Below are 12,023 nucleotides of genomic sequence, written 5' to 3'. Positions count from 1 at the left end.
GCAAAACTATAGGCACAAAAAAAAAAAAACACAGATGAGTGGTTGCCAAGGACTGGGGTTTGAAGAGGAAGTCATTACAAAAGAAACCCGGGGCGATGACACTGTTCTGGATTCTGAGCCTGGTGGTGGTCACGTGACTGTCTTTCCAAACTCTAAGAACTCTGTGCCCGAAAGAGTGAATTTTACTATGAGCAAATTGTACCTTAATGTAAATGGAAAATAATTTCCTTGAAACCTGCGGTTTTCTAATGGTATTGGATTTTAAAACTGTCACTCACCTAAATAGTAGTTTTGAACATATTCACTATTTGGTAACACAAAGCCCTTGTTGGCTCTGAATAATCCCACCTAGAATTTTAGAAAAGGCTTCCTGTGAGTTGGTGATTCCCATGGAGAAAAATGAAACCAGTAATAGGACAAAAAGGGGCTGGTTTTCAGCATTCTCTTGCATGTGGATATTAAGCTTGAGTAATCTCCGTGAATACTGATGAGCTGCTCTCATAAATTACTCCGTGTTTCTTACACATAGCTCTTGCTGTCATTTTAACATAGTAACTCTTTAATATGTAAGATCCCTGTCTTCTGGGTCATAAAAATATGTGTTCCTGTTAGTGCTTACAAAATTGTGACATTCTATACATTTTTTAAAAGTATGTGGCACGTTGTAAAAAAAAAAAAAAGCCTATAATTATTTGAGAAGTAGAAACTCAAGTCATCTCTCCTATAAAAGTTAGTCAGATTTTTATGTCAATGGAAATAATTTGATTTATTATTATATATTGTCTACATTTGCATAAATGTAATGCATGAAAAACAGAAAAAGTGCTCTGCCCTTTTATCTAAATCTTCAGGCCCGTACTGCATGTGACTGTCTTTGCTAATCTCAATTCTAACACAACTCTATAAAATAAACTCAAATTTAGGTGATGCACATAAATGCAGTAAGTGGTATATTATATGCTTTTTAATCATTAAATTTGTTTTGTAGTCAGATAGCATTGTATTTTAACCATCACTTCCTAATACATATTACAGAAAGACCCAACAGGATGAAGATAATGTCTATAACCAATGAACAAAGATATTCTAAAAGTGCATGTAAATATAAATTCTCTTAAGTAAAATATTGAATCAACTGAGGGAGACATAACTATATATATATATATATATATATATATATATATATATATATCCCCAGATATTAATAAAGATAAAAACATATTCAGAGATAGATGGAGCATAATATTTAGATAGAAAAACAAATAGATAATTTGTAATAGAGAAGTGATAGTCCATGAACCATATGCAAAAAAAAAAGTGTTTTCAGATGTATCATCAAATATTTTCAGTGGGCTTTCCTTCCCCACATGCATGAATTTATTGTGTACTAAAATAGGAAAAATGAGGCGACCTTCACTAGACACCAAATCTGCCAGCCTTGATCTTGGACTTCACAGCCTCCAGAACTCTGAGGAATACCTTTCTGCTGTCATGATGTTTAGTAATAGCAGCCCAAATGGACTAATACAGTATTTTATGCTATATGAGGCTGTTGTAATGTAGCTCACTTGGCACTGGGCACACAGGTATTCAATAAACGGGAATTACTAGCATTACATCTAGTTTGAGCTCTCCACACAGCTCTGCTGGCTTTTGTACAGGGATCCCTGGCCCTGGGCTGACTGCCAGGCAATTTCCTGTCTTTCCTGCTCTTGGCCTTACTTGGGCTTCTTTGATACAGCAGCAAGGACTCCGCCTTCCAATCTCTCAGCTCCTCGGTGCCCATTCTGTCTGAGCAGCAGAACTGGAGCAGATCCTGATCATGTTAAAGATGGCCCTGCTGTGCTCCAAATGTTTGTATCCCCCCCAGATTCACATGTTGAAACCCTAACCCCCAGGGTGATGGTACTGGGAGGTGAGGGATTTGGCAGGTGACTAGGTTATGAAAGCAGCAAAACCCTCATGAATGCGATTAGTGCCCTTAGAAGAAATCAAAGAGAGGCCGTCATATTTTTCACCACCTGAGGCCACAATGAGGAGGCACCATCTGTGAAACAGAAACTTGACCTTCACTAGACACCGAACCTGCCAATGCCTTGATCCTGGACTTCACAGCCTCCAGAACTCAGAGGAATACATTTCTATCTGTTTTGTGATTACAGCCCTAAGGGTCGAAGTCAATATTTTTGTATGCTTGAATTTGAATCAGCCACTTGAGGTCTTTTATCCCTGATTTTACATAGCACAGCATCTGGTATATATTAGATATTCAGTCAAGGTTTATGGAAGGAACGACAGTGTTCCTTCGTAAAAATAATTCCAGGCATTAGTAAATAGCTGCAGAGGCTTTGGCCGGAGAGTTACACGTGACCCATCATCTCTGAGGTCAAACTCTTTAAGCTAAATTGCAGAATAACACGGTACTTTTAGGGCAGGGTAGATGGGGTGTGGGATGGAGAGGTACAAGGGGACAGTCCCCAGTGGACTCTTCAGATAGACTCAGTGCTGCCTTGGGGGCCAGCAGGCTGGGCTGCAGGGGACCTGTGTGACATCAGGTGAGGACTCTGAGAACTAATAAACAGTCTGATGCAGGATGGCAACTGGTCATGGGGCCGAGTTTCAGACACAGTGTGCCACACCAGGAGATGAGGGCAAGCCACTGTCACAGATGGTTCGAGTCGTTTCCAGGCAGAGTAAGAAAGCAGGTGAAGGCTTGACAAGCTGCATGCTAAAGTGGAATCGGAGGCAAGCTCCAAGGCCAGATGTATGTGTTTTCAGATGTATCATCAAATATTTTCAGTGGGTTTTCTCTTCATTCTCTTCCTCCCAGAGACAGGAGAGGGTGCTTCCCTCAGTGCCGGCCGGTTTACTGCTAGTGAAAAGCGTGGCCAGTTAAAGTACCGGGGTCTCTATGATGGGTTGAATTGTGTCCCCCAGAAAGATATGTAAAAGATGTAATCCCCAGAACTGCGGAGTGTGACCTTACTCAGAAATGGGGATTTTACAGATGTAATTAGTTAATGACTCTAGTGGAGGTGGGTCCTTCATCCAACTTGAGCAGTGTCCTGATCAGAAAAGAAAGCAGGTGCAGGGAGAAGGTGCCATGGGACAAGGGAGGCAGAATGCGAGGGTTGCGGTTGCAAGTCGAGAACCCCCAGAGATGAATGGGCACCACCAGAGGAGGCAAGGAAGGTTGCTTCCCTACACGTCCCAGAGAAAGTTTGGCCCTGCTGACATCTTGGTTTTGGACTTCTAACCTCCAGAACTGAGAACAGCTTTCTGCTGTTTTAAGTCACCCAGTCTAGGATACTTTGTTATGGCAGACGTAGGGGACTCATCCAGTCTCTAAGGGCAAATGCTCTGTTTATCTACTGAGGAGCCCTGGCAGCTGTCTGTGGGGCCAGCCCCACCTCCATGCAGATTCAGGTGTCCCCATACCTGCCGTGGTATCTACCCATTTTGGACACTCAGATTCTGCCATACCCAACAGTTCCTCCTCTAGAATCTGCAGTTCTTTTTTGGATGTTACTGTTCCAGGATGGCTGGAGGCAGAGAAAGATGTGCCCGTCACTTATAAGACAAAGAAACTGCTCTACCCTCAGGGAAAATCTGCCTGGGTGCTGGCTTTCCCTGAGAGAGTCTCTCCCGACCTTATGACATCTCTTTTCAGCCTCCTGCCACAAGGAAGCTAGATGCATCATTTACATTTGCCTAAGAGTTAAGCATTAAGTTCGTAGTGTCAATTGCTCTCCTTCCTTTCTGATACCCTGACAGGCATCCTTCTCCACACAGTCTTCTGTGTGCCTCTGGTGATGAAGGCTCTGACAATGAAGTGTGCCCTGGAATACATAGTCTTCATGAATAGTGAATATCTGAAGACAGAATAGCTTAGTTCACTAATTATATGCATATAGGTCTGTTCTTTTAAAGGGGAGAGACCTTTAGCAGAAATTTATTTAAATGCCCTTGCATTAAATGGACTGTGTGCTCCTTTTGAGAAATTTGTGAATGTATTTGAAGCAGCAATACATGAAGGCTTGACACTGGATCCTAAAGCCTAAAATAATTGGTCACATTCAGCTCTTCAAATATATTTTTGGCGTTAACAATGCTCTGAGTGATGTAGTTGACCATTCAGGTTTGCACTTCAGTAAAACTTGAATAATCATTGCTTAAATTAAGAACTATCAGATACCTGTAATCCTAGCACTTTGCAAGGCTGAGGTGGGCAGATCACCTGAGGTGAGGAGTTCGAGACCAGCCTAGCCAATATGGTAAAACCCCATCTGTACTAAAAGCACAAGAATTAGCTGAGTGGGGTGGCGTGTGCCTGTAATCACAGCTACTCAGGAGGCTGAGGCAGGAGAATCACTTGAACCTGGGAGGTGGAGGTTGCAGTGAGCTGAGATCGTCCCACTGTACTCCAGCCTGGGCAACAGAGCAAGACTCTGTCTCAAAATAAAGAACTATCAGATAAAGACCAAGAAGAGACCAAACCCAAATTAAATAATAAATGTAAGAAATGAAGAAGTGAAGGCAAGTGAAAAGGTTACAGGATGAATAACGCATAGAAAGCATAATAAGGCCATGTCTTATTGAGGAGAGCTGTGATACTGAACAAGACTGATCCTTACATTGCTTGCAAACTGTATTAAAATTACTCGAAGAGAAAACTGCATATGGTGTACCTATCTCACCATCCAGATGGTAAGTGATGGAGCTGGGATTTCAGTACAGATCTGTCTGACTTGAGAAGCTGTGGCCTTGTCACTGTATACAAAACCTCCTCTGCCATAGGTATAGGAAAATGCATTTCCCCTGGCTTTTTTTTCTTTTAATGTTCTTTGTTTTAGGGAACAAAATAGTACCTTGGGGACCTTCTTTCCACCAAACTAACATAAATATTTAGCTTTCCTAAATGTCAGTTGGGACAAATGGAGAACCAGGAGTATTGCCACTGGTAGGTGACTGACAGCCCCAGCAGGGCCTTGACGCAGAGGCTGACCAGACTCTCCTTGAACTCCTAGGAGCTGAGGTGACGTACATGAACATGACCGCCTACAACAAAGGCCGGCTGCAGTCCTCCTTCTGGATCGTGGACAAACAACATGTATATATCGGCAGTGCGGGTTTGGACTGGCAATCCCTGGGACAGGTAATCTTTCTGTGTTATATAAACTCAGAGTTCTGTCATCCTTAAAGCTACCACCTCCATAAAGCAAGCTACTGTAGATAAGGATACTAAAACCTACAGCATTTGTTATTTTTAACTGTGTAGTTTTAAGAGGCTCACCTTCCTTTTGTGTGAAAGGATAAACCTTTCCTTGTCAGAATCATCTTACAAAAAAAAGTAAAAACTGCTATTGCTTCAATGCTTTTGTAATTCATAGGCTGCTCCCGTATTCCTGAGAGCAGGTTGCTATGTAATTTACATTATCCAGACCTATATTTTCAGGATGATATTGCATACTCTATGAGACAGAGGGAAACACACAAATTCAGTATGGAATAATGTCTTAGGATAGTAGTCATTTGAGTTATTTCTTTAATAAATCTCAAGATGAAGATGTTATCATCTTTCTCCTAACAAATGATTAACTTCAAATATCTTGAAAATACATTTTCACGGACTTAGGATTTTTATGCATTTATTTGCGTCAGAGGCAATCTGCAGAGGGTTACAAAATCACCATCTTTCCATTGATCATCCAGTGGCAGGAGGTTCCTGGTCACTGGATTCTTAGGAAGACTTGCTGACCTTCTCAGAACATCTTTTTAAATCAACACTCTCTCCTCCCCTTCCTGTCCACACCTACAGACAGATATTGTTTCCTTCCCAGCCCACTATTTCTCCACAGCTCTCAAAATTTGGGATCACACTGTTATACCTAATCATCCGTCTTAAATTAGTGTTTCTTTCTGTTGTGCTTAACTATGTGGAATTTTTCTTGGTCCACCTCAATTTGACATGAAGCATTGCTTAGCAGGACTCATGCATTAGAACAGATTTTAATTGAACAAAGTTGAGGCTAACAATTACATGAATTATAATACATTTTCCAAGAGTTAAACTTATGTTATCAGCTTTATATTTTGTCAAGTTTTCTAGTGAAATCAATGACTATGGCTGTCAATTATTACCTCATATCTATGCTAAGTAGAAGAAATAATAATCACAGTTTCAAAAAATTGAGGCTTTCTCTACGCTAGGCATTTTTCTAAGCATGTAAAGAGTATAATCGCATTTCATTTTCACAATAACTTTCTTGGAAATACTATTCTTATCATTTATCTTGCAAAGGAAGAAGCTGAGACACAGGTAAGTAACTTACTCAAGAGCACCTTTCAGAAAATAACAAACCCGGAACTCAAACCCAAGCCATATAGCTCCAAACCCCTCATTCTTATTTCGCTAGTCTTTTAAAATAAATACATTTAGGAAAAAATCGTTCTCTTTCATGATCTTGCTGGGATGCTAAGTTATAGATTTTCTCTCTCGCCCTTTTTTTTAAGAAAATCTAACAGGAAAATTCATCAAGAAACTTTTCACTCACTGGAATCTTTCCAGTTGCAAATCCACGATGATATGGTGGTCACGGAATGCCAGCCACTCTTGGTCGATTCTTGAGCTCTGCAAACTCACTAATCTCTGGGTTGAACTTCAAAAACTATAAAGTCAGTGTGTGTTTTCTTTTGTAGACAAACATTGGAGATATTTCAGGTTTAGTTCTGGACCACTGCAATAAAGCAAGGCAGACCATGTTTTCGGTTTCCCAGTGCGTATATAGTGACCTTTATACTATAGTGTCGTCGGCTAAGTGTACAATGGCACTATGTAAAAAAAAATGTGCATACCTTAATTTAAGAATAGTTTATTGCTAGAAAATAACAGTCATCTGAGCCTTCAGATGTAGATGTAAGATTTTTGCTGGTGGAGGGATTTGCCTCGATGTTGATGGCTGCTGACTGACCAAGGTGGCGACTGCTAAAGGCTAGGGTGGCTATGGCAATCTCTTAAAATAAGACAACAATGGAGTTGGCCGCCTCAATTGACCTCCTTTCATGAAAGATTTCTCTGTAGTATTGATGCTGTTTGAAACTGTTTTGCCCACAATAAAACTTCTTTCAAAATTGGAGTCAATCCTTTCAAACCCTTCCACTGCTTTATCAACTAAGTTTATGTAATATTCTAAATCCTTTTTGTTTCAACAATGTTCACAACATAGTCACCAGGAATCGATTTCATCTCAAGTAACCACTTGCTTTGCTCGTTCATAAGAAGCAACTCCTCATACATTCAGGTTTTATCCTGAGATTGCAGCAGTTCAGCCACATCTTTAGGCTCCACTTCTAATTCTAGTTCTCTTGTTCTTTCCGTCATATCTGCAGCGCCTTCCTGTACTGAAGTCTTATCCCCTCGGAGTCATCCATGAGGGTTAGAATCTACTCCTTCCAAACTCCCATTATCCCAAACTCCCATTAATGTTAATATATTGACCTTCTCCCATGAAGAGTGTGTGTGTGTGTGTGTGTGTGTGTGTGTGTGTGTGTGTCTGAGATGGAGTTTTGGAGTTTTACTCTTGTCTCCCAGACTGGAGTGCAGTGGCGTGATCTCTGCTCACTGCAACCTCTGCCTCCCAGGTTCAAGCAATTCTCCTGCCTCAGCTTCCTGAGTAGCTGGGATTACAGGCATACACCACCAAGCCCAGCTAATTTTTGTATTTTTAGTAGAAATGGCCATGTTGGCCAGGCTGGTGGTGATCCACCCACCTCAGCCTCCCAAAGTGCTGGGATTATAAGCTTGAGCCGCCGCTCCCAGCCATCAAATGTTCTTAATGGTACCTACAGTGGCGAATCCTTTCCAGAAGATTTTCAATTTACTTTTCCCAGATCTATCAAAGGAATAGCTATCTATGGTAGCTATCTAGCCTTCAAAAAGACTTGAAAGTAGAAATTACTCCTTGATCCCAGGGCTGCAGAATGAATGTTGTATTATCAGACATGCAGACAACATTCATCTCCTTGCTCATCTTCATCAGAGCTTTTGGGTGAACAGGTGCATTGTCAAGCAGTAATATTTGTAAAGGAATCTTTCTTTCTGAGCAGTGGGTCTCAACAGCAGGCTTAAAATATTCAGTAAGCCATGCTGTATTCAGCAGTTCTATCATCCCAGCTTTGTTCCATTTACATAGGCAGAGTTGATTTAGCATCATTCTTAAGGGTCCTGTGATTTTTATAAGAGTAGATGTGCACTGATTTCAACTTAAAATCACCAGCTGTATCAGCATCTAATAGTCAGCATGTCCTATGAAACTTTGAAGCTAAGCATTGAATTCTCTCCTTTCTAGCTATGAAAGTCCTTGATGACATCTTCTTCTAATAGAAGGTTGTTTTGTCTACATTAAAAATCTGTCGTTTAGTGTAGCCAGGTTCATCAGTATCTCAGCTAAGTCTCCTAGATAACTTACTGCAGCTTCTCCATCATCACTTCCTGCTTCACCTTGCACTTCCATGTTACAGAACGGTTTCGTATCTTAAACCTGATAAACCAACCTCTGCTCGCTTCCAGCTTTTCTTCTGCAGCTTTTTTACCTCTCTGAGCCTCCACAGAGTATAAGAGGGTAAGGGCCTTGCTCTGAGTTAGACTTTGGCTGAAGGGAATGTTGCGGCTGGTTAGATCCTCTATCCAGACCACTCAGACTTTCTCATGTTAGCGAGAAAGCTGTTTTGTTTCTTAACATTTGTATATTCACTAGAGCCGCACTTTTAATTTTCTTCAAGAACTTCTCCTTTGTATTCATAACTTGGAAAACTGTTTGGCTTCTCTTGGCTTTCTATGTGCCTTTCTCACTGAGGCTCATCACTAGTAGCTTTTGATTTAAACTGAGAGATGTAGTGGGGTGTGGTGGCTCATGCCTGTAATCCCAGCACTTTGGGAGGCTGAAGCAGGTGGATCACTTGAGGTCAGGAGTTCAAGACCAGCCGGGCCAACGTGGTGAAACCCCATCTCTACTCAAAATACAAAAATTAGGTGGACATGGTGGTGGATGCCTGTAATCCTAGCTACTCAGGAGGCTGAGGCAGGACACTTGCTTGAATCTGGGAGGTGGAGGTTGCAGTGAGCCAAGATTGCGCCACTGCACTCACCTGAGTGACAGAGTGAGATTCCATCTCAAAAACAAACAACAAACAACCCACAAAACTGAGAGATATACAAATCTTCCTTTCACTTGAAACTTACAGGCCAACTGTAGGGTTATCAATTGGCCTGATTTCAATATTGTTGTCTCAGGGAATCGGAGGACCGAGGAGAGGGAGAGAGACAAAGAAACAGCTGGTCTACAGGGCAGTCAGCACACACACAACATGTGTGGATTACGTCCTCCAACTTAGATGGGTGCAGTTTGTGGTGTCCCAAAACAATTGCCGTAGTAACATCAAAGATAACTGATCACGGATCACCGTAACAGATATAATAATAATGAAAATGTTTGAAATATCATGAGAATCACCCAAATGTGGCATAGAAACATGAAGTGAGTGCATGCTGTTGGGCAAATGAACCTAATAGACTTGCCCGAGGCAGAGTTGCCACAGACCTTCAGTTTGTTAAAAACGCAGTGAAGCACGTGCACCAACACAAGGCATGCCTCTATATTCCTCACCTCGCATCAGGCGCTCCCCTAGAATTCTCGGCTGCAGGGAGTCCTGTGGGAAGAAAGAGAATGCCACCCTAGGCTTTCCACACAGGGGTCTGGATTTGTGTGTGAAATTCAAGAGCTCCTAAAAACACCACGGAGGGAATAAAAAGTACTGTGCTAACGGAGCAAATAAAAAACTAACCAGCATGTGAAGCCGAAAGAAAAGGGCACAGCAGTCTTCAACCCGCGGGGCTCTGGAGGCGGGATGCCAAAACAGGAGAAGCCAGGAAGGAAAACGTGAAAATCATGTTTTTAGAAAAAGTCACATTGACACTTTTTCAAACAAATCCTCTTAAAATTAGCCTGAAGTTGAAGACGGGGTTCGATAGGTTTATTGGTCACCAGAATCTGGCATCTCTGGGGAGGAGAGAGTTTCAGAGTGGGCATTCGAGCATAATTAGAACAAACAGGAATAGGCCTATTTAAACTTCATCAATGTTTATTTTCATCTTAGTCTATATCGTGAAAGAACTAAAAGGTTTATATGAAAACAGGCCAGATCTTGGGGTACAGGAGCACAGGGGTGGGATGATGCTTGTGATCAAATCAGAAGTGACCCTGCAGCTTAGCAACCTGCCCAGACCTTCTCCTGTAACTTGGACAGAGGGAACAAACTGACAAGCCAGCCCAGGATCTGCTTGTTATCTGGAATCACTGATGTATCTAATCTTAGAACCAGAAATTATTTCACAGAATAACCAACGCAGTATTTTCCAAGATGTATTTTATGAAATGAGGTTTAAGTGAGATCGTCATGCCATCACTTGAGAAAGGGAGGCTATGCTGCCCAAGACTGAGACCCTATGGGTTTAATTTAAGTGGGTTTCTTTGTCATGGGACTTCTCAGAGCCTGTAGCATGCTAATGTGCTTTGTGACTCTAAGAGGGTGGGGAATATGCAGCATTCATCAAACCTGGTTGACTATGAAATCCTTTCATGATGTATTTTTTTTTTGAGACGGAGTCTCGCTTTGTCACCCAGGCTGGAGAGCATTGGCATGATCTCAGCTCACTGCAGCCTCTGCCTCCCAGGTTCAAGCGGTTCTCCTGCCTCAGCCTCCCGAGTAGCTGGGACTACAGGTGTGCGCCACCACGCTCGTCTGATTTTTTTATTTTTAGTAGTGACGGGTTTCACCATGTTGGCCAGCATGGTCTTGATCTCCTGACTTCATTATCTGCCTGCCTTGGCCTCCCAAAGTGCTGGGATTAGAGCCATGAGCCACGGCACCTAGCCTTGTCATTTTATGCATCAAGCATTCCTTGAAGCCTACATATGTTCACAAATGCTGGTCTGAGCCAATCCCTCCCTGTTCACAGATGTGAAGACTGAGGTAGGGATGGAGAACAGGAATAAGTCACTTCCCTGCAGCCCCTCCTCTCTTTATGTCAGCATCAGGACTGTTGGGTCTCAGAACTCTCAGGTTAGTGCTCTTTTCATGCCAACATGCTGCCTTAAGAAAAATAATCTGATTCAAAAGCTGGTAATTTTCGGGTTCTGTTTCCTCAGCAACAATACAACTGGACAGTTGGCAAACCAGGGCTTGATCTCATGGGAAAAGGTAATAAACACATATTTATTGCACATTTACTATGGGTAGAGAACTGCAGTAGTTATGGTGGAGGATTTGGAAACAAAATGACAAAAGCCTACAAAAAGTTTACCATTCAGTTTGAAAAACAAAATCTTCAAGCACTTTTTAAAGTGAACATCACCGTGCAGGAAAGGTGCCCAGCAGAAGCAGTGACGTAATTTGGGGGACCCAGTACAAAATGAAAGAAAAAAAGGAGATCACGTGTTTAAAAATGTTCAAGAATGCCGAGATGTGATGGTAGAGCATAAAGACAAGCGCAGGGTCCTTCTGAGCATGGAACCCTGGGTGCCCAAACAGGTCGCGTGCCCCGAAGCCAACCCTGGTGCTGAATGAGTGCTGTCAGCTGTTAGTACTCTGGGACTTGGGAAGAGGAAAATCTCTGCAGACTGAAGAGCGAGGGTCACAGAAAGAAGATGGAATTTGAGCTGCACCTGAAACGGTGAGTGAACTGGGTGAGCTCACATGTCTGGGAATGCTGAAGAAAGAAAGATGTTTTGCTTATTAGCTGGGTGTGGTGGTGTGTCCTATAATCATGGCTACGTGAGAGGTTGAGGCAGGAAGATCTCTTGAGCCGGGAGGTCAAGGCTTCAGTGAGCCATCATTACACCACTGCACTCCAGCCTGGGTGACAGAGCAAGACTCTGAAGAAAAGAAAGAGAGAGAGAGAGAGAGAGAGAGAGAGAGAGAGAATTAACAGCCTTGACGCCCATAAAAGATGGATGAAGAAATTG

The 12,023-nt window shown here is 42.2% G+C and overlaps 1 protein-coding gene across 5 annotated transcripts in view; it reads left to right on the top strand.

Moving 5' to 3' along the window:
- Window positions 1-12,023, top strand: part of PLD5 (phospholipase D family member 5) — a 369,722-nt gene that overhangs the window by 258,892 nt on the left and 98,807 nt on the right. For all 5 annotated transcript variants that reach the window (XM_074385400.1, XM_003935333.4, XM_074385401.1 and 2 more), the window contains one exon: window positions 5,028-5,155. In XM_074385400.1, coding sequence (XP_074241501.1) covers window positions 5,028-5,155 — 128 coding nt within the window. The remainder of the gene's footprint in view (window positions 1-5,027; window positions 5,156-12,023) is intronic.

The sequence above is a fragment of the Saimiri boliviensis genome, chromosome 14, assembly GCF_048565385.1.
Source record: "Saimiri boliviensis isolate mSaiBol1 chromosome 14, mSaiBol1.pri, whole genome shotgun sequence".
In the NCBI taxonomy this organism is placed as follows: Eukaryota; Metazoa; Chordata; class Mammalia; order Primates; family Cebidae; genus Saimiri; species Saimiri boliviensis.
Note: the sequence above shows the minus strand (reverse complement) of the source record. Positions and strands in the feature narration are given on the sequence as shown.